The following is a 22,857-nucleotide window of genomic DNA, read 5'->3' as shown; positions in this document are numbered from 1 at the left end:
GCACAAGCCACAAGCCCAATGCTTACAATCCAAACTAGATTCTTAGAGGGTAGATTACACCTAACAACTTCACCTCTTATTAACTTGAGCGTCGGAGCATTTATAGGTACAAAACTCTTCTCTCATATTCACCGGAACGGAAGAAGAGCAACACCGAACAAGGTCAATTCTGATGTGATAAGATCAATGTTCATATAAACTTATAGGCATTTATTTGGATATACAAGTGAGATTACAAGCTTTTCACCTTGTATAATAAACTTGTATTTATCTTTACATCGATAAGTCTTACTATTAGATCATTATATCACATCACATGCATTTGATTCGATGATAATATTTATTAACCTAATAAAAAAAAAAACTTATACATGAAAAAAATTTCTATTTCGAATTCAAATCACCTTGAGTGCAAATAACTTGTATATTCATAAACAAAAATATTATGACATAATATTTGCCTCATGCTACCTGTTATATATATGATGAACATGTTACAAGTTAACATGTCTATAGTCACCGCCTCAAAAGTGTTACTTTGCTATTGTCTGTTCCCAATATAACTATTTTATTCATTTTTTCACTATCCTTTCTTCTTTCTCACCAATCTATCTATCAGAGACCCAGACCCGGCCCCTTCACTCACTCCAAATTCACAGTCTGCTTTTCCATTCCTCTGCTCATCTTCTGTTTTTCTCTGTTTTTCCAGTTACCCTTTAAATACTTGTCCATCTTTTTCTCCTTCCCTCCATCTTCACCTTTTGTTTCTACCTCTTACCCTTATAGTTAAGACTTCTTTGTCCCTAAAATGGACTCTAACCAGTTAAAACCATCCTCCTCATCATCAGAAGATCAGATTGACATGATGTTGATGATGATGATGCAACTACCTGAACTTTCTTCATCTAACGGTAATAACAACATCAATCAATTTCCACCGTCAGATCAACAACTCTATGGTAATGGTTCTACTCCTAGTTCTACTAATACACGTCCTCTTGTAGATTTAATTGATAACCCTCCTAATCAAATCTCTAATTGGTCTTCAACTTCATCATTCACCACTCACTTACCCTCACAATCTCCAAACACAAACACAAACACAATCTCTTTCACTAATAACAACATGTTTCAACAACTACAACAAGCATCACCAACGTTAATGTTTTCGAATTCGAACAACGATGTTGTTGTTACGAATACGAATCATTACGTTGGTGGTGCAGCATCAGCGTCGCCATCAGAGAAACGAAACTCGATGGCGGCGATGAGGGAGATGATATTCAGAATAGCAGCTATGCAACCAATTTACATTGATCCAGAATCAGTTAAACCACCAAAGAGAAGAAACGTGAAGATATCAAAAGATCCTCAGAGTATAGCAGCTAGACATAGAAGAGAAAGAATAAGCGAGAAAATAAGGATATTACAGAGAATGGTACCAGGTGGAACTAAAATGGATACTGCATCAATGTTAGATGAAGCTGTTCATTATGTTAAGTTTCTTAAGACACAACTTAAGTCACTTCAGGAACGTGCTTCTGTAGCCAACAGTAACAGAACAGTTGCAGGTTCTGGAATAGGGTTCCCTGTTTCATTGCCTAAGCCTTATCAAGGTCGTAATGTTGATCATTATGCATGATAAATGTCATTGTTTAAGGTTTAATTAGTATGTATAAGTATAATTACCTACGTGTGATCAATTATTAATTAATTAAATAGTACTTTCTCTTTATTTTAAGGTTTAGCACATTGGTTCCAAAAAAAAGGTTTAGCACATTGGTCTATCTAGAATGTTTGCATAATTTGGTACCAAAACTATGTATATTGCCCTATTGCCCTGTTTAACATGCATTCTAATTCTCATTAATTAATTAACCCTGCCCATTCAGCTTTAATCTACTCGATCTAGTGTGGTAACCAGGTGTATTAAATTAATACTAATTAATTTATCATAAATGGATTATTCCCTTATAGATAGGCGAAAATTCACGCAATAAAATGAATGGAGTACCGAAGTTTGAACTCCAATCTTCAGTTATGACATCTGACTTAGTAATTTTAGAATTTCTTTCAATCCATTAGGATTTGTTGACGAATTATCCTCTAATTTTTGTTTATGTACGTTATCATATTTTTTCAATAGTTTAGTAGCTAGACTTTCTTTTACGCATAATAAATATTAGGGGTGCTCAAATCCAAACCAATCCAAATAAATACCAAAAACCGATTAAAAAAACCGAAAACCGCAAAAAACCGAAGTTTTTTGGATGTGATTGGATGTTCTTTTGTGAAAACTGCTGGATCGGATCGGATTTCGGATTGATTTCTTAAAACCGATCCAAATCGAACAAAACCGCATACATATATTTTAATATTTATTTATCTTTTATTAGTATAAATATATATATTGCATTAACCTTTTTTTTCATTTTAAATTTTGTTAATACTATATGTTAGCTTAATTTAATCTATTTTAAATTTTGATAATACTATATGTTAGTTTAATTTAATTTAATTTTTTTTACTTTTTATATGTTTCGAATATAATTGGTAATTGTCATTCCAAAATATTAATTTTCAATATATTATATGTTATATTTTACATCAAACTTAATATTTATTTTGTCAAAAATGTCAAACTATTATTTTGTAGCGTTTTTTATAATATTTATATTTATTAAAGAAAATTACAATTTATAATTTGGATATCCAAAAACCGATCCAAATTAAACCGCATAATATTGAATCGGATTTTTTTTATTTGTCATCCAAAACCGAACCAAACCGCAAATGAATTTATTTTTGGATCGGATGAGTTTTTGCCTCAAAACCGATCCAAACCGAACCGTGAGCACCCCTAATAAATATAGAGAATTGGAAAATTTTGTGTTCAAAAGGCTTCTTAAAACAATACATATTTTTAGTAGCTATCAACAGATTCCTAGCTTTATTAGACCTATTTTTCCCTTGGTAATTCTTTTTGTTGAGTTATCATGATATTGAAACGAAAGCTTCCCCACCGTTAGTGATGACTAATTTTCGTCGTGAAACCTGTGGGATACACAAAATGGATTCTCCTCTCCCAAACAAATTTTCTCCATACACTTGAGCTAAGAATCGAACTCTGACCATATATTTAAGGGGATCAAGACTCTTACCACTTGAACCAATTTATTATTAGTTCCCCTCATAATTTTATTAGACCTATTTTGATTTTTTTATACAAGAGGATATGAATTTTATTTTTTTTTGGTAGAAAGAGGATATGAATATTCTATTAATAAAAATATTGGAGCCAGCGTGGGCGTGGCAGTTTTATCAAAACAAAAGTGTGGGCGTGGCAGAAACGAAAATAATAATAATCTTCATTGCAAAAAAAAAAATAATAATCTAAAGACATATGAATAGAGGATACCTCGATTGATATCAAGCTGATTGAATAAATAATGGAGGATATGAGTTATATTTTTTTTTAGGAAAATATTAATATAGCTATTAGGATACATATTAAGTCAAATGAAATATGTGTTATTAGGATATATTGTTAAGTCAAATGAAAAATATTTTATTTGAATTTGTTCATTGAATTTTTACAAATTTAATTTAACATATTATTTAATATAAAACATTTATATTTAAATATCTTATGTCCTTAGAATATAGGTTAACATTTTTCTATCAAGTAGTATTTATTTATTTTTTTGAAGCAATCGAGTATTTATTTAGTAAAGTGTAAAACTCATGCAATTAATATTACTTTAAGAGTATCTTGAACACGTTCGTCAGCAAAATTCTAAATTAAATATTATTTTAAGAAAAATGCTAAATAGTGTCACCAGGCACCAATTAAGCTTAAATATATAAATAAGAAAATTTTATTTTGAATGTGTAAAAACTTATTTTATTAACATTAATTTTATCTTTTGTTTTTGTTTATAGTATGTTTAATAAGTGTCCGGAAGTACTCTTTAACATCATCCACATACCCCTTACTTTAATTAATCATATAGAATTAAACAATGTCATTATAATATAGTAGTATCATATTTTAAAATTTATATACATCAAATGTTATGTTTCTCATCAAACAATTTTGCTGGAGGAGGGAGGCAGGGAACAATGTGCTGAACATGGGTACACAAATTTTTTTGGCTCCCGCAGTTGGGTACACATGTACGGCCATACCGGTAAACAAGCTAATCAAGTTTCAGAGGCCCAAAAAAGTTGAGGTTTTTACATTTTCTTTTTTAAGGTTTATACATTTTTGACTAATGTAAAGTGGAGTAATATGTGGTCACAAATATTTTAGTTGCATTATTTTTTTCAAGTAGTTTAATAACTAAAAAATTCACTTGTGCCTATGCTTGAAGTTCGAATCTCGACTCATGCATATATAGTCCAACGTCCATGCAAATTTAGATGTTTTATTTAGTCAAACATATTTGATAAAAAGTAAAAAATGAAAATAATTAAATAAATGTATAATTTTCAAATAATTAAATTATATGTATTTTATGTGAATATATGGTTAAATAGAGTAGTTAGATATTTGTGACCATATAATTTTTTTTTTTGAAATAATTAAAGTATATTTTTTTTTTGTCCCATAAACCTACCTTAGTTGGCAGGTATATTGCATTATATACGCAGAGAGTTGGGATTCGAACTTCAATCATCCGATTTATTTGATAAAAAATAGTAAATTAATTTTATGCTCTTATGAAAAATGTTTTATATATTTCGATGCACGTAATAAATTTATAAGTGGATTATCCACATAAATAAATTTACAAGTGGTGAAGATTTTGAACACATAATCCAACATTAAAAATTCAATAAAATCCAACATTAATTTAATTTCTTCCAATGTGAGAGAGCATGATTGGGCACGCCAACTTCCTAAATGTGAGATTGTGATTTGTGAGGTGTCTCTGCAACAAAGTGCATAGAGTTGTGTGTAAACGTAGCAAGTAGAAATACTAGTAGAAAATACCAGAGAGTAAAATACAAAATAAATACATAGATTTAGGATGCATGAGAAATCCACGTGATTATCTGACAAGATTGCGGTGGTTGGTTGGTTGCGTTTACAATCAGGCACGGCGATGACGTTGTTACTTCTCAACACCCCTGACACGTGATACCCATCTGCTTGGTCAACCATTTCATCTTACGTGGAGTTCCACGTCGGAAATTCATTTTTTTTTCGACCAGACAATGTTACAGTGTAGTAGTGTTTTTATATTCAAAGTATGCAGTAGATCACCTGTGAATTGGTCCACTGTAATATAATATGTTATCACATTAATATGTGCACTTTATAATATTATGTTTTGCTATTTATTTACTTTAAAGAAATTTAAAGTCACACACATGCAATGAATATTTTTAAATTCTCACTATTTATTTTTGCCTTTATCTCTTTTCAAAATATGTATATAGAAGCAAGGCTAACAAGTATATATATTTCATTTGATCTAGAGTGGAGATTATCGTAAATTCGCAATTTCTTTGTTCAAATCAACAATAAGAAAGAGCTTTGTTCAAATCAACAATAAGTATACCCCAAACGCATATCCAAAGAGAATCGGGTATCCTGACGGGATTCGGGTATCCTCATTACGCCTCTTTCGACATGAATTTGGATTATATTTTTTAAAAAAAATATTAAAAAAAGAACTTAAATATCCAAAATTATTTTGTTTCAACAATATTGTTTTTAAATAAAAAAATAAATAGAGAAAATGGTTTGTTTAAGAGTTTCTAATGTAAAATAGGTAAAATATAATTTTAGTATAAACGGCGCGGGTTCGGGGACGGGTTCGGGTGGGTATCAATGTCTCATTACCTACCCCAAACCCATATTTTGAAATCGGGGAAAACCCAAACCCGAACTCAAACCCAGTCAACTCGAGTTTTCTCCGTCAAAACGGGTAGGGTTTGGGCGAGTACCCACATATATGAGGTTTATTGTCATGCCTATATCAAAGTGCATGCATGCACGAAAATATCAAGCAAATAACGATTATATGGTAAAGAAAAATTGAACACACAGGAGATTCGTTGTCAAGTTCGATCCAACAATGACCTACGTCTAAAAAGAAAGTAGCTATCTGAGTCACTATTTCAATAATGTTTACAAGAGATCAAATGAATTGAAAGAAATTAACTAAAATTATTCACCAAGAGCAATCATAGTTTCTACCCATTTCTCAATCTCTTTCTTTGAGAGATTCGACAAAATGTACCAATAAAACGCTCACAATTACAAATACTCTTCAAGAATAGTACTCATTTTCTCTACTTTTTCGCTCTTCACTCAAGAATAAAGACGAACAATGAATCTCACTTCCAATGTGTTTCTCACTTCCAATGAATCTCGCTTGTCGTTTTATAGACTTCACCTCAAAGTCGTTACGTAATGACAACATGCGTCAAATTTTATTTTATTTTTGTCAAGTAGCCTAGTGGCTAGACTCTCACACATTTAAATGCGGAGAAGTGTGGAATCTGGGATTCGAAATCTGACAACTCCAATAATGTCCTGATAGCTACCATTTGAGCTACACTTATGGGGCAACATGCGTCGAATTTTACAAACAATAGAGCTAAATTTCGACACACCGGAATGCATATAATGAATAGAATATTGTTCTACAGTTTGGGAATCTGTCTCAAATATCACATTTGTATAGCCTCTTTGCTGTACCTCTTTCATGGCTTCAAGAATTGCAATGGCTTCACCTTAAATTATAGAGCATCCACCATTAATCCAAGAGCTTCCTGCTATTACAAATCGCCCCATACTGTCTCTAACACACCTGCATGCGCTTGTTTTCCCGCCTCATTGTGAAATCCCGCTTCGACGTCACACGTATACCACTGCTACTACGGTTTCTGCCAATGTTGGACCTACTGTTGTCATTCATGCGTGCTGCCTCTGAGATTTTGAACTTCATTCCACTCGTTCCATAAACATTTCGCTTTGTATCCCAGCTGTTGTCCGCTTTCCTTTGTGTTGTTCCACACCCAATTTGTCCTATTATTCCATAAAACCCAAATCAACATTGCCACCTTCCCTACTATAAAATTGTTGCCGTCTAGTTAGCTTGGTGTGTGGAAATTTATTATATCTTCAAATGAGCATATGAATTGGGTCGTTCTCTTGCTTAGTTCAACTTTACACTTTTGCCAAATCAACGGGATCATTAATTAGGTTGTGGTCGATGGCTAGTTTTACGACACTTTGGTTGAAATTCATACATGTTCTATCAAATTTATATAAGTTGCGTGTTAACACTATATATTATTTTTTTTTGACAAAATGAGATATTTGCATTACTCTAAAATCTAATTAAGGGATTTGGGTAATACGCAATAGGTCATGAGTTCAATTCTCACTCATTATAAACAAAAAAAAGAAGAATATATCTAATTGAGGTGGAAAGTCTCTTGTGGAAAAAAATGAGGGTAAATCTTTGTGTGGGCTAAATTTGTGAAGATTGTTGGGCCTTGTCAAATAATTTCCAGTCCATATATTTTTTAAACAAGTCCGTGTCATTTTTTCATGTTAGAAAAAAAGGAAGAAAAAAAATGACTAAAAAAACCACTGGTTTTGTCTACACTGCACTCACATATATTACCATATGATATAAGTTTATATTATAATCATGGGTAAATAGGGTTTTACCCCCCTGCAAAATGGGCGAATTTTGCATTACCTTCCTGCAAAATTTTTTTTTGTGATTCCCCCTCGTAATATTAAAATTCTTTGTTTTACCCCCTGAATTGACAACTTGGATTTGGAATCTTAATTTTGCTGACATGGCAACCATACGTGGCTTTTTTTTTACACATGGCTTTTTTTTTACTGTTTTTATTTATTTAATTTTTATTTTGCCGCATATTGAGCTATGTCATTTAAAAAAATAAAAAATAAAAAACAAAAAAGGGGAAAAACAAACCGCAAGAAACATCAACAATCTTCACCACTCTCATGGGAAGAACAAACAACAACAACCCATTCTTTCATTCAATAAAAAAAAAAAATCAAAACAACAACAACAAACTTCATCTTCAATCTTAAATTTTATCTCATCAATTCAATCTCAAACTCATAAATCAAAAACCATAAAAAACTCATAAGTTTCTCAAAACATAAAATCTCACAGTTCATTCTCCACCACCACCAGCCACCACCCCCGTCGTCCATCTCTCTTTCCCACCAATTGCATCTCTCTTCCTTGCAGCATCACTCTCACTAATTTCCGCCGATTTTCAGATCTGAATTTTGTTGTTTGTTAATTTTCCAAAAAATTATAATTAAATCAGAATTAATGATGTTTGGAGAACATGTGTTGTTGTTATTTTTCTTGAACTTGTAATTGCTAACCCAACCCATATCCTTCACCAAGATCAAAGGAATGAACACGTGAGAGGTAGAGACCAGGAAAGAGAGGGATGAAGGAGTTGATTATGTTAGGTTTGTTGTTGGTGGTGGTGGTTATGGAGGAGGTGGAGGAAGAGTTTGAATTGGAGGAATTGTGGAGATGATGATTTTTTTTTTTTTTCGATTTAGGGATTTGACATGAAAGTTGCTTCCTGAGATTTGATATGAAGGTTGTTTTTTGGAGAAAAAAAAAATTGTGGGATTTGAGATGAAGATTTTTTTTATTTTTTTTTATATTTTAAATAACAATGATTTGGAATAATTATAATAATAAAAATAAATAAAAATTCTAAGAAAATCCACATATGCATGCCACATCATAAAAAAAAGATTACATGTCTAGTTGGCGAATTAGGGGGTAACTGAATGAATCTTTATATTACAGGGAGGTAATCACAAAAAAATAATTTGCAGGGGGTAATGCAAAATTCGCTCATTTTGCAGGATGGTAAAACCCTATTTACCCTATAATCATTTTAAAAAGTAATTGCCAAATACTTAATTTTTATTTTTATTGAACGTAAGTGTAAAAGTAATTTACAATGATATTACATGTCCTTCTTTTCCTAAATTAAGTAGCACTGTTATTGTTAATATATTTTTCTTATAAACCTCAACTTCTATTAATTTTTTGTTGATAATATTAGTCTCTATAACTCTACGTTAATATCTTGGAGTATTCTTTTTTAAAGATTGTCATTCTCTTCATCATTCGGATAATAGATTTTACTATTACGTAGTATTATTATTTTTACCGTAAATGACTATCCATTTAGGGAGAGCAGATCCTCCCCATTGTAATTTATGTACAATTAAATCATTGTATTATTTTGTATAGTCAACCTAATTAAAAGGTAAATGAAAGACTAGGATGGAGCGGACACCAAATCCTCTCTAGTGAACAGTACAATGAAGAATCCTGTCTCCCATTTAGGATAGTAGAGTGTGCGGCTGCAAAATTTAAAGGAAGGTCTTTGTATAGGATTGTTGAGGAGAGATCAAGTGAAATGCACAAGATTATTGAAGAAAAGAGATGGTAGTGAAATGAAAATCATAAAATATATTCTGACCACTAGATATGAATCAAGATTCTCTCCATTTTTATCATTACTAAAAGTTTTGGTGTGATATTTAGTAGGTCAAATAATTTAATATATATTTTTCTCAAAAAAAAAATTGAATATAGTATATAAAACTCTTGAAAACAATACATTTTTTTTTTTAGAAAAAAAATCAATATTTTTTTATAAGCTTAATTCTGATATTAAAAAAAAAAAAGGTGAAGACTGAAGAACCGAATTTAGGGGAAGAAGAGGGCTTAGGTTATTATTGAGAAAAGAAAAAAAGTAGCAGTGAAAATGGAAGACGGTGAGATAGAAGAGGGATCATTCCCCATGGCAGAGGAAGAACAACAGCAACAAACCTTTCCTCCCCATTCCTCAGAAGATAACCAATCGGAAGAAGAATCACCATACGAAACACTTCACAACAGCAAATCTTCCATCGAATCCATCATCTCCGATATCCTCTCCATCAAAAAACAAGCTAAACCTAAACAACTCCTTCGAGATCTCGTTACTCAAATGTTCCTTCACTTCATCACTCTCCGTCAGGTACCTAGGGTTTTACATAATTTCACCATTCATTCACCTAAAATCACAATTTCAATAACCTCAATTTTTTCAGGCGAATCGTTCTATTTTGATTGAGGAAGATCGTGTTAAAATGGAAACGGAACGGGCCAAGGCGCCGGTGGATTTTACGACACTGCAGCTTCATAATTTGGTCTATGAGAAGAGTCATTACCTTAAAGCGATTAAGGCTTGTAAGGACTTTAAGTCAAAGTATCCTGACATTGACCTTGTGCCTGAGGAAGAATTTTTTCGTGATGCTCCTAAAGATATTAAGGATTCGGTTTTGTCGAAAGATAATGCTCATAATTTGATGCTCAAGAGGCTCAATTTTGAGCTATACCAGGTGATAATTAGATATTTTGCCGTGAAATTCTACTTAGTATATTTGGCATTTCATAATTAGCTTGATTTTATTTTAGACAATGAGATGATAATTGAAAATGGGGTGTGCATTATATAGTGTATATTTAGATGAGAATATATTGGTTTGTTGGTCTTAAAATTTGGGTTGGGCTTAACTCAACCCTACAAAACCGGCTTGTAAGGCGAGGTTTGCACTTACTTATAAACCCATGCTCAAGTCATCTCACATCCAACGAGGGTCGAGCTTAACTCATCCCTAACAAATTGGTTTGTAATGTGAGGTTTGCACTTACTTATAAACCCATGTTAAAGTCATCCATCATCCAATGTGCGGAAACATGATAGGAGGTCGCCCAACGAATCTCGGAGAGACTTTGATACCATCTCAGAATTTGGATTGAGTCTAACCCAACCCTACAAAACCGGTTTGTAAGGTGAGATTTGCACTCACATATAAATAAACTCATATTCAAGTCATCTCTCATACAATGTAGGACTCTTAACAGTTGGGTTTTGGCAAAAGTTTATACTGCCTCTTAATATATCATGCTTTTGTGTTTGCCAAAATATTTGTATTGATAAGCTAGAAGTTACTGCTCTTGCGGTAAAAAGGATTGTAGGATACATGCAAGGTGTGCTTGTGTTATTTTATATCTATGTTCTTCTAGAAATGTATTAATTTTATCATCTTGAGGGAAAAGTTACTTGATATTTTGTTGTGAAATTAGGAGTGTGTGTTGTGTTTATCTGTCAAACTGAATGTGGTTTTATATCATGTGGTCTTTAAAAATATGCTAGTTCTGCTCTCTTGAAGTTGAGAAATTATCCCGCTCATTCATTTATACTGCATTGCTAATATGCATTCTTTGAGTTTTCTTGCAAATAGCATTAAATATGCTTACAATTGTTATATGATATTTCTATCAGCGTAAAGAGCTTTGCAAGCATCATGCGAAACTGGAACAGAAAAAGAAAATCCTTTTGGAGACTATTGCAAACCGAAAGAAGTTCCTGACAAGTCTCCCTTCACATCTCAAGTCTCTCAAGAAAGCATCATTGCCTGTTCAAAACCAACTAGGAATGATGCATACAAAGAAACTAAAGCAGCATCATTCAGCAGAGTTGCTTCCGCCAGCTCTTTATGTGATTTACTCACAGCTATTGGCTCAAAAGGAGGCCTTTGTAGAACCCATTGATCTGGAGATTGTAGGAAGCCTGAAAGATGCTCAAGCTTTTGCTCGCAATCAAGCCAACAAGGACACTGGTAAGTGAGAGCTGATACATGAATTTTAGTACTCTTTGGACACACTGTATGTTACCAGCTCTATTGCCGCTGGCAGTTTATATCTGACACTGGATTATATTTATATAAACATCATTTCTTTTATGATTTAACTTCAAACCAGTGTATCACTGCAAAGGCATTATTCAGGACATTCTTAGCTCTGGAAAGTTATAAGTAGTTGTAATGCTAACATCAAGATAACAAGTAAATGAAAGGAAGTTTATTGCAAACATTGAATTACTGCCACGGTTGCTGAGTTTATTATTAGTCTTAAATGTGCATCCTTCACTTTTTATGCAAGCACCCTATGTGGCTCTAGAATTTCTTAAGCATTTGAATATTTTAACACTGAATCATAATTTTATTTGTTATTCTCTTTGACTCGATGAAAATAATATTCAATATGATGTGATTTCATTTTTATAACTCAGGCATTTCCACTGTTATGGAGAGTTCCAAATTGGAAGATGATGTTCATGATGATGAAGAAGATGGTCAGAGACGTAGAAAAAGGCCAAGAAGGGTAGAAGTCAAGGAGAACCATGACCAAGGGGGTCTATTCAAAAGTCACCCACTTAAGATCATTATCCATGTGTATGAAGACGAGTCTTCTGATCCTAAGCCTGCGAAACTCATCACTCTGAAGTTTGAGTACCTGGTGAAGTTGAATATTGTATGTGTTGGAATCGAAGGATCTAGTGATGGTCCTGACAATGACATCTTATGCAATTTATTCCCCAATGATACAGGACTTGAGCTTCCTCACCAGGTTTGAGTGCTTTCATGTTATGGGCATGTTTTTCATTTAGCTATTAGCATCTTCGATGTATTCTCCAACTCATTATTATCTTTCATTTCAATGATGATGCAGTCAGCTAAACTCTTTGTTCAAGATGTTACAACATTCAATACTCAAAGAACTTCACGTCCTTACAAATGGGCTCAGCACCTGGCAGGAATTGATTTCTTGCCTGAGGTGTCTCCATTGCTTCCCGCTGACAAGAGTGAAGATGTTGTATCTGGTCTTTCATTATATCGCCAACAGAACCGAGTTCAGACAATTCTGCAGAGAATTCGCTCGAGGAGAAAAGCTCAGTTGGCTCTTCTGTGAGTCAAGGCTCTAGCATGTTTTCAATATTAGAATATCAAGGACCTTCTCTTGATGGTCAACATAGATAAATACTGTAATTTGATCAACCTAAGATTTGCTATCGGGATTTGCTTTGATTATGTTTTCATTACTGACATATTAGTAATGTTTCTTTGTTTGCTTCCCTGTTCTGAATCCTTTTAGTGTTTATGCTGCATGTCAGATTTTTTTTAGTCCATTTACAGAAATTCCATTATATTTTCAAGGATCCCTAGTGTATCTTGCTTATCGATGTGATTTGGCATGCTTAAGTTAAAATTTGTGGAATTATTTGGCTGGCTTACAGGGAACAGCTAGAATCACTTACAAAGCTTGAGTGGCCTGTTTTGTCCTGCAAAAGTGTTCCATGGGCTTTGCACACTCCTTTGTGCAAATTGGATGGCTGGTCATCAATAAGAGCCCTACCTGTACCTGGTGAAGCTTCATCTCCGAATATCATTGATAAAGAGGAGCATGTTCAGGAATCAATGGATGTTGATGTAATTGAAAATTCCGGTGTCACAAAAGAAGAACCGGATAGTATGACGGAAGATGGGGAGCTTCCCACTTTACTTCCAAAGACGACTAAGTTTGATCACTCCACACAAGCTAGCTTAATTTCAAAAAGTATCACTCCTTCGCTTAATAAAGTTAGGTCACAGAGTTTCAAAAAAGTTGATGATAGTTCTGATTTCTTGCTTGACACTGATAGCGATTTTGATGAGCCTGCACAAATTGAAAGTGAACATGAAAATATCATATCAGAGTACCTTGCCAGAAAGTCTCTTTCGTGGATGGAATCTGGTGTGAAGGAATTTTTGCTTGTTCTCAGCAGTAAAACCAATGTGGTTGAGAGAAATGTGAATTTAGAAGCTAAGGTAAAGAAGCATCCCCTTTTTATCTACAAAATGTATTCAAGGATCTATTGGCATTTCCACCTAGATTTTATTTTTTTGACAGATCAAGATCAGTATGGAATATCCTCTAAGGCCTCCACATTTTGCACTGAGTCTTTGCTGTAAACCTTCTGGGGAGAACCATTTGGAGAATGATGGATTGGAATGGTACAATGAACTTCGCGCAATAGAAGCGGAGGTGAGTAAATGATGGTTCGAGATGTTACTGCAGTAAAATTATTAAGACTGTATATCTTGTGATGTGATTTCTTCAAGGAATGGGACTAGTATAATCACATGTTTTTTATTCTTAAGGCGAGTCTGAAATTCATTTTCCCCTCGCCAAAATGTCCAAAGGTTAAAAAATAAATAGAAGAGAAAAAAACCTTAATATACCTGCATCATCACAAATATTGCTATTGCCTTGATTTCTCCTACATGTTACCCATTAATGCTTTCCTTTCTAAATTGTAGGTTAACTTACACATGCTAAAGACACTACCTGCCAATGAACATAATCACGTATTGGCCCATCAAGTGAATTGTCTTGCCATGCTGTTTGACTATTATTTAGATGAGGGGTCATCATCTGAAAGGACAAATTGCACCACCTTGGTTGATGTTGGCTTATGCAAGCCTGTTAGTGGTGGGTTCCTGGGAAGATCTTTTAGAGGAAGGGATCACCGGAAGACGATCGCCTGGAAAGACACAAAATTTACTTCAGGCTGATCCCAGTAGAGGTAGGTTCCCAGCTAGATCTTCAGAGGAGAAGAACGCAATACTGACCTTTTCTGCGAGGACATTGAATATATAGTGCTTATGTTGACTATTGTAAGGATAAGGAAATTTTTATCCATTGTGTGCATTAGCCTACCATCATTCCTGGACTTCACAGCTGCAAAACTGGTTGGGACACTGGTAGATTTTGAAGGGGGTCATTTCAGTCATTGATTATTGGTTACTCTAATTCTATGCTTGGCAAGTGCAGCTGCACGGATTTAAGTATGAGCAGGGATCGAAGGTGGGATTTCTAATGACCCTACTGTGACGAGAACTCCTGAATGGTGGCTGCAGTAATTGTTTTCAAGTTCATTGTAACTTATTGATTGTACTGCAGGACATCTTTCTGGGTACTTACATTTCCTTGTAGAGTTTCTCATCGCATGAGTCTGTTATTGTGGTTTATAACCTTTGAAAGTTTAGCCACATTATTGAAGTTAGACGTACAACTATGCTGCAACGTTTTCTTGTAGGATGTCAGTTTGGTTTAGATAAGATTTTCTCCGGTCCTAAATATAAGAGAAACTTTGGTGACCCAAATTTTCAAGTTGTTTGAGTTTGTAACTTTCTATGATTTTTTTTTTTCTTCTTGGCACATACTCCATTCCGTCCTTAATTTTAAGTTTCCTTTTGAAAACAATATCATCCCTAAATACATGTTGCGTCTGCATGCACAAATTATGTACGTTGTGTATCGTGCAGCACTTTTATTTACCATTAGAGTGTATAGTTCTATAGCACCTAAATAGTATTCTTTTCAAATTTTCAATAGTTCGCTCACTTGTGCAGAGTTCTATCGTATAACAGGTTCACAAATGGCTTTGCCATTGGATTTTTGATGTGTTTTTTTTCTTTTGATTTGAAGCACAAAAACCCTTCCAACATTGTTCATAATAAAACGTTCAGTAGGGAGTAATTAGTTTTTTGTTACATATTCTTGTTTTCAATTCTCACGATTTTGTATGTAAGATTATAAATAAGGCCTTTTGTCTTAGATATATAAAGAAAATCCCGTAGGAGACTCGGAGAAAGCTTCAACGGTGATTTATACATAGGCATTGAAATGGGGAAAGAGGGTGCCATTTTGGATTGTTCGCTATTATTATTGTTTGTTATATTTGTGGCTTTAAGGATGGTGGAACGGGTGGCCGAGGTGATTCAGTTGATTTAGCTCAGCAGGTTGAGGTCGGACAAACTCAACGTAGAAGAAACTAAACTGATATGGGAGGGAGAAGACAGAATCCTATTAAGTCTACAATAGGATCTGTAAAACTCTTTAATCCTACAGTTCATAAAAATTGTGCATGGTGCAACTCCAATCACTGCAACACTTTATTTTTTAAAATATATATAATATATCCTTATTGATACTACTGCTTTATGTGGGAAGATGAAAATTTTAAGCTAGTGCATTAATACACAAAGGGTGTATTTTAACTTTTAAGAATCTCTACACATTAAATTTGTTAGAAATAATATAAAAAACATTGATATGACTCTATCCTAACATCTTAAGCTTTTGGAATAATCGGTTATTTGATATGGTATCAGAGTCTCTATGACTAAGTGGTCTAGAGTTCGATCCCCGCTCCCCTCACTTTTTAATTAAAAAGAAGTGAAATTTAAGCATATAGTAGGTGGACCTATGCATTATCCACGCTTTAAGCCTAAGTAGGCTCTTGCGAGAGGGGGCGTATTGGAAATAATATAAAACCATTGATATAACTCTATCCCAACAGCTTAAACTTTTAGGATAATCGGTTTCACTACCCACTTTTCTTGATTTATGCGAAAAGAAAAACATAAGGTGTTGTATAAAGGGAAGTACGGAGTATCTTAAAATTATTGATACAGTGAATAGTGAATATGTTATCAATCTGATTTTTAATACTGCTTGCAGATGAAATATTCGATTTACTCAGTAACATATTGATACAAATAGCAAAATGTGTGGTCTCATAAAAACTCATAAACCACTGGTCCAAAGTCATGAGTAGTGCATTAAATAGAAGTAAGTACATGATGAACAAATGCTTCACTTCTCACTGAATTGAATTCAGTGAAAGTGTTCTGCAGGAGATTGTCTGACCAATGGTGTCATGAAGTTGGACGCGTACTGAAACATATTCTCACGCTACCACATATTCTCACGCTACTACTGTGCATATCCTCCCTAACTATGCAAACTGTTAGCAAGACATCAAAGTGTTCAAGTGCTAATCTAAACTGCAAAAGCCTCAATCTACAGAAAAACATGTATTTATGTGTATATACATAATGTTTTTAACTGAGCAATCATAATTCAATCTTCAATCTACCACGGACCAGTTTGTGTTCGTCTTAAGCATTTTCTCTTGACTTCTCGCTGCAAATTCATCATTTCCTTAACCTGCGATTTCACGAAGTGCTAGAGAATTCAGAACTAAGGTTGTATTAATTCATAGTTGTGACCATCTATGGAACATGTGTAAATGGTCCAAAAATATGTTTAAACAGAAAGCAGATTTGGAACAAGTGAAAATGCTCCAAAAGTATGTTTAACATTAAGCAGATGCCAAAACATTCATAAAAAATTAGTCGACATCACAGGCTAGTACATAATCACTCCTACTGTTTTCATGCTGAGAATACTAAATTGCAGGCCAACATGCTATATGACGAAACAATCAGAATTGTAATAGTTAGCTATAGATATGCAAGAAGTAATACAGAAGACAAGTATACTCTCTAAATTGGGATTTCATGAGAAGAGAAATCCTAAACTCTGAGTTTTGGAAATTCCGAAAGCCTTAATTCACACACCAGTTACAACTAACAAAGAAATGTAACCAAAATTAATGTGAGAAAAGCAATCTCACCGAGAAATGGGTTAATAGTTAAATACTGATTTTTTTGGGCACGATGAACTAATTTATATGGTTTGAAATCAATGAAGCTAAAAAAACTGTTGCTTTCGAAAAATGTAATTTTTTATTCTGTAGCTTTCAAAACCACTAATGCATGAAATTTTTTTTTATCATTCTTTAAGGGGACTGGTAGTGGTTTGTGAGACCCTTAGCATGTTTCTTACTAGCTTTATGCAAAATGGCCATCAAATCAATTCTACAACCATCAACTGAATACATGACAGAAGATCAAACATGTTATGAGGGGAGTGGATTCTCTCCTGTGAGAGTCCCTCCAGGCAAATCCTAGCCTTCAAATGAGAATTTTAAAAATATAAAAAATGAAAGAGGTGATTTTTAATGGTTGTGATTAACAATGGAGAAGAAAACAGTGAATAGTGCCCTGGAGGGGATCCATTCCCTGTTATGAGAGACAAAGGCTCAATAAAGCACTCACTACTTAACACAAAACCAACCGATCTTATGTTGAACATGACAAGACAAGCACACCAAAATGCGTTAATTGGCATAGCTTTCGACAAAATGCTACCTTCATAGTGACTTTTGTCAAACCCTCATTTGCTGTTGGTGGAGGATTGAAAAAATAGCATGTTATATGTAGGAAGCTAAAACCATGATTCATGACATCCTGACCAAATAGTCATGAAACAGGGCACAAGGGCAAAGACTCTCTGTCCTTGAAACCATGATTCGTGACATCTTGACCAAATAGTCACAAAACACTACAGGGCACAAGGACAATACTCTCTGTCGTTTGAAAACTTGTGACATCTACAGTTAAGGTAAATTCAAATACATGCAATGATGGAAAACCAAAAAGGAGTGATTTCCATGATTTTTCTGAAAGCTGAACTTACTTGATTTTTCTGAATTTCCATGATTTCCTCCTGCAGTATTCAAAATAATGGCCGATTAGGGAATGTTTTAATGCAAGTGACCTTAAGCCATAAATTCATGTACAAATGAAAAGCTTGCATCTCGTTATGATATTCGGCAATTGCAAGAATTACCTGCTTTTTCTGAAGTTCTTCATTCTCTTCTTTTAACTTTGCAACTTCTGCTTCCAATTCCATGGTATAAGCCTGAAATAAAAGAAAAATGTGAGACTGAAATTAGTAAATACAACATATATCTTAATACATTTTACAAAAAATTCAAAACTGCACTTCATTCCCATGTCATGTTCCCACAAAATCCATTTACCGGAAATGTGTATTTAATTATTATATATGCTTTCATGGATCTTATGACGATCCAATTGCAGTTATGTTCCCCAACCAGCTGCACCATTACCTTGTTAAAACCTGAATCTTTACAACTTCTCATGACTGTAACTTGTCAAAAATCTTTCACCTTTCCTAGGCCAGATCGCTATCATATTACCATTGTGCTGCACATACACAGCATGTTCACAGAGGATAAAAACAGAATGTCAATGGCCGATTGAGTAGTATTCCAAGTAGTAAAATCATAACATGACTCAAATCACCATTACATTCTTTTGATATTTTCTGAAATGATTGCACATTCACAATGTCACCAAACTCTATTAGTGGCGAATTAATTATATTTTCACAATAAAGGAAGGCCAGAGGAACTCTTCTCCCATTTCTGTTACTAGGAGTAAAATCTACAGCCTGTATTGGCCGAGATTCAATTGTATCGGTCAGACCAGTACATGGAGGTTGCAGATACAAATTTAAGTTACAAACAAGCACAGATTTTCATCCGTTCTTCAGTCTAGAGAAGATTCTCAGTAGGTAAAAGTAGTTGTGCAAATTAGTCTTCTTGCATCCAAATAAGTGTTCATTTGAACAAGTTAGAGAACCGTGATTGCTAGATTTAGATTAACAATAAAATCACAATAACAAGACAGTAAGCAAAAAAAATTATACCTGCTTACGAGCCCGAGATCTAGCAGCAGACTCCCTATTCTTGATCATTCTTCTCTGCCTCCTCTCAATTACCTTCTCCACAGCTCCATTACTCTTCCTACCTCGCATACCACCATTGAAAACATAAGGAACCGGTGACACAGAAGAAGTATCACCGTTACTCTTTCCCATTTGATCACTAGATAACTGGTTAGCTGGTGATCCGGCACCAATTTGAACAGCTCCAGGTGCCAAACCAACCATACCAATCCCTCCACCTTGCACAAGATTACCATTCATTCCTTGATCAGGAGACAGCCCCACAATTCCACCTCTCATTCCTTGATTACTAGTCAGAGGCATCTGCGTTGCATAGTTCAAACCAGGTTGCTTCGGAAATATCTGCTGCTGCTGCTGCTGCTGCTGCTGTTGCTGTTGATGCTGTTGTTGAAGTTGCTGAAGTTGTTGATTCTGGTGTTGTTGTTGAGACTGTGAATTCTGTATCTGTTGCTGATTTGTTGATCGAATCCCATTAACATTCAACGGCAAATTAGTAGGACTCTGAAGACCAACAACAAGTGGATCATCATTACCATTCAATCTATTATTCCCCATAAAACCACCAACTTTATTCATCTGCTGAGGCTGAAAAGCCAAACCCAAATTACCATTATTTCCAAGAAAAACTCCATCATTAGGTTTAGCATCTTCCCTAACAACACCAGCTCTAACCAAAAACTCTTCCAAAGTCATTTCTCCTAAAGTTGGCTGTCTCTGAGCCTGTAGTGCAGCCAAATTAGGACCATAATCCTTTGAAATATCCTTCCAAACTTCATCAACTGTTTTCTGACTAAGCGTCCGCGGCAGCGTCAACGAACCTTGTCTTTGCAACTGATTAATAGCTTCTTCACCACCCATTGTTTGAACCTCTTCTGCAGTCCAAATATTCTTCAACAATTCATCCATATTCATTGATCCAAAATCCTTCCCAGAACCACCCATACTGTTCATAAATTCATCAACCGTCAACGAATAAACCGACGGTTGCCTCACAAGTGGAAAATTCCCCGGCGTTGTCCTCCCAACTCCGCCACCAGCTGCTGCGGCCGACGCCCCCGGATCATTCCCAAAACCCTTGAAATTCATGCTTTTTTAAATCACTTCCAATTTTCCTCAAATCTGAAGCAAAACACAACCATAATCTCAAATCTGAATCCCTTAACCCTCAAATTTCAAACATAAGATTAAAATTCAACCAAAAATAAAATTTACATCTAACTATTTTTTTTTTCTTTAATTAAAAAAGAACAGAACTAAGCTGAGCTAAGATTGCACAAATCATAAAAAACTAAAAAAGTTTAATCCATTGCTGTGAGTGTGATACAGGTGGATTTCAATTTTGGAGTTAAATTTAAACATGCATTTAGTTGTTTTTTAAGCTAATAATAAATTCCTAATAGTGTTAGAAAATTACAAGAAATGAATATAATGATAATAACAAAATAGACAAAAATTTCAACGCTAGTGCAAAATATCTTTCTCGAAATAATCTACAGCTAAAAAACCTCACACTAAGTGTGTTTTTTTTTTTTTTAGGTAAAAAATAACAAATTAACAACTTAAGAAAAATTTAAGAAAGAAATTGAAAAAACTGGAGAAAGAAAAAGGAAGGATTAAAGAGAGTATATAGATATAACAAACCTGTGTTATATTTTTTTTTTATTGTATGGTTTTAATGATAATATTTTGAGGTATTTCCTGATTTGGTATGTTTTTGGGGAAAAAAATTGGTTTGGCTGCGTTCCTTCTTCCTTGGTTTGAAGAGCTTGGTGAATGTGCCAAGTGTCCAATTTCTCTTCACACTTTCTTGCTTTCTCTTTTTGAGCTTTTTATTTTCAACACACTCATTAGGGCCACATTTTTTTTATAGTACTATACTTTTAGTTTTTATTATTATATTGTTAGAATTTACTGGAATGTAATAATAAACTATGGTTATTTATTGTTGTCATTGTGTTTTTAGCTTCTTGTTACTTAATTTAATAATAATTAAAAAAAATTGGTATTGGAATACTTCTTGTTTTCAATGATGAACTTGTTATTGTGAGATGAATTTTCTATGTAAAATTAGGGTTATGTTATTTGAGCTTATGAAAATAGGTTATGTAAATAAATAAATTATTGTATTAATTCATAAGTTTTCATTGATATAAATTATTGTATCAATATAGTCAAATATGTAGGCTTTTGCAATATGCCGTTTGATGCTATTAACACGGATGCTGTGAGTTTGTTCGCAGATTCATCCTTTTTGTTTTTAGCGATTTTGATTTGTATTGCATCGATGTACTCTTATCAATTTGAATGAATGAATATCTTTTATTTAGTCAAAAAAAAAAAAATCGTATCATTATAAACTATTTTCTCATATATTACATTCAAAAGCTTATAATAATTCATAAAAGCTTATTTATTTTCATAAATTGTTTCACATAAACTCAAAATATGTCAATTCAAACGGAGACTTTTGAATTACTGCTTTTTATATTTTAAATATATTGACTATATGAATTTTAAAATAATTTTATTATTTTTAATTTTTTTCTTTTTTTTGTAGATAAACAAAAATGACAAAGTTATCATAAACTCATACGCGTAAGTGAAAGAATCTGAATTTGAACTCTGATCATAGTGTTCAATCTAACAATTTTAACATATTTTTTTTAGTTAAACTGGGACTTATGGATATTTTTAATTTTTTAAAATTGTGTCGAATATACTAATTAATATTTTCTATACAGATTATGTCAACCTGGGCTCTTATAACATACTTCAAATACTAGTATACTAACAAGTGCATAGCTTTTCCCTTTCTATAAAAATCAAATGTAATGTAATTGATTGATGAAATAAATAAATGTAATGTAATTGGAGTAAAGAATACACGCAGTTTGTTTTGATTTTGTTCATGTGAAAGAGGATGAAGAAATTAGGGAAATGAAAAAATATATTTTAAGAAAGAAAAAGAAAGAGCATAATAATGGAGATGGCATACTACTGCCGACCAGGGTACGTGTGCCAATGAAAAGAGGTTGGAAGTTGGGATGTGACAGTCGACCAATAATATTGTGAATTCTGTTACAATCCTAGCCGTACACGTTTCTCCTAAAGATATGTCAATAATTCATGCTTTTTTTAACAACAAGTTGACTAATATTATTTGCATTAAACTATATTTTTTTGAGTAAAAGAATTTTCTTGTGAATATCCCCTTTTCTTATAAATATATTCTGTAAAACTTCACTTTCCTATTCAAAACTCAAAATCTCCATCTTGTTCCATAAAAAAAAATCATCTTTATCTTTTAAAAGAAAAACTATATCATTTGTGTTGAGAAAAACCGGAATAGAGAAAATAAAATAATGTAATTACAACACAAGAATATAATGTGGAAACTCCAAAACCGGAGGAAAAAACCACGGCCGTTGTCAAAACCGATAACCAGAGAATAAACACTATGTGAAAATTGGTACAACAC

At 33.5% G+C, this 22,857-nt stretch overlaps 3 protein-coding genes across 6 annotated transcripts; 2 read left to right on the top strand and 1 right to left on the bottom strand.

Annotated features, from left to right (window-relative positions):
- The first annotated feature begins 473 nt into the window (after positions 1-473).
- LOC123913324 (transcription factor HEC2-like) lies at positions 474-1,642 on the top strand. Its single transcript, XM_045964031.1, has one exon. The coding sequence runs from the start codon at positions 809-811 to the stop codon at positions 1,640-1,642; it is 834 nt and encodes a 277-aa protein (XP_045819987.1). The 5' UTR covers positions 474-808.
- A 7,777-nt stretch (positions 1,643-9,419) lies between these two features.
- On the top strand, positions 9,420-15,319 carry LOC123917339 (THO complex subunit 5A). Of its 2 annotated transcripts, XM_045969031.1 has the most exons (8): positions 9,420-10,065; positions 10,139-10,429; positions 11,377-11,713; positions 12,166-12,503; positions 12,606-12,841; positions 13,171-13,741; positions 13,824-13,958; positions 14,234-15,319. In XM_045969031.1, exons 1-8 carry the CDS (start codon positions 9,811-9,813, stop codon positions 14,486-14,488), a joined length of 2,418 nt encoding a protein of 805 aa, XP_045824987.1. In that variant the 5' UTR covers positions 9,420-9,810; the 3' UTR covers positions 14,489-15,319. The 2 variants fall into 2 exon arrangements, 1 of the variants encoding a protein (XP_045824987.1); XR_006812435.1 differs by lacking the exons at positions 13,824-13,958; positions 14,234-15,319 and having other exon boundaries at positions 9,683-10,065; positions 12,606-12,918; positions 13,171-13,298.
- Positions 15,320-16,408: 1,089 nt separating this feature from the next.
- On the bottom strand, positions 16,409-21,247 carry LOC123917340 (bZIP transcription factor TRAB1). Of its 3 annotated transcripts, none has more exons than XM_045969033.1 (5): positions 21,021-21,247; positions 19,341-20,498; positions 18,456-18,527; positions 18,303-18,332; positions 16,409-16,928 (listed from the first exon to the last, which is right to left on the bottom strand). In XM_045969033.1, the coding sequence occupies exons 2-5, from the start codon at positions 20,463-20,465 to the stop codon at positions 16,854-16,856; spliced, it is 1,302 nt and encodes a 433-aa protein (XP_045824989.1). In that variant the 5' UTR covers positions 20,466-20,498; positions 21,021-21,247; the 3' UTR covers positions 16,409-16,853. The 3 variants fall into 3 exon arrangements, 2 of the variants coding, with proteins under 2 accessions (XP_045824989.1, XP_045824988.1); XR_006812436.1 differs by lacking the exon at positions 16,409-16,928 and adding an exon at positions 18,739-18,835 and having other exon boundaries at positions 18,301-18,332; positions 21,021-21,211; XM_045969032.1 differs by having other exon boundaries at positions 19,341-21,209.
- Positions 21,248-22,857: the final 1,610 nt, after the last annotated feature.

The sequence above is a fragment of the Trifolium pratense genome, linkage group LG3, assembly GCF_020283565.1.
Source record: "Trifolium pratense cultivar HEN17-A07 linkage group LG3, ARS_RC_1.1, whole genome shotgun sequence".
Lineage (NCBI taxonomy): Eukaryota > Viridiplantae > Streptophyta > Magnoliopsida > Fabales > Fabaceae > Trifolium > Trifolium pratense.
This window is presented reverse-complemented; position numbering and strand designations above follow the sequence as displayed.

What these genes read in the sequence shown, in the direction of transcription:
- LOC123917339 (XM_045969031.1), top strand. Translation starts at nt 9,811, where the DNA reads ATGGAAGACGGTGAGATAGAAGAGGGATCATTCCCCATGGCAGAGGAA. An exon ending in TCAATTTTGAGCTATACCAG is followed by an intron (nt 10,430 to 11,376) that starts GTGATAATTAGA and finishes TATTTCTATCAG; the next exon opens with CGTAAAGAGCTTTGCAAGCA. An exon ending in TTCGCGCAATAGAAGCGGAG is followed by an intron (nt 13,959 to 14,233) that starts GTGAGTAAATGA and finishes TCTAAATTGTAG; the next exon opens with GTTAACTTACACATGCTAAA.
- LOC123917340 (XM_045969033.1), bottom strand. Translation starts at nt 20,465, where the DNA reads ATGAATTTCAAGGGTTTTGGGAATGATCCGGGGGCGTCGGCCGCAGCA. An exon ending in AAGAACTTCAGAAAAAGCAG is followed by an intron (nt 18,333 to 18,455) that starts GTAATTCTTGCA and finishes TGAATACTGCAG; the next exon opens with GAGGAAATCATGGAAATTCA. An exon ending in TGGAAATTCAGAAAAATCAA is followed by an intron (nt 16,929 to 18,302) that starts GTAAGTTCAGCT and finishes GTGAAATCGCAG; the next exon opens with GTTAAGGAAATGATGAATTT.
- LOC123913324 (XM_045964031.1), top strand. Translation starts at nt 809, where the DNA reads ATGGACTCTAACCAGTTAAAACCATCCTCCTCATCATCAGAAGATCAG.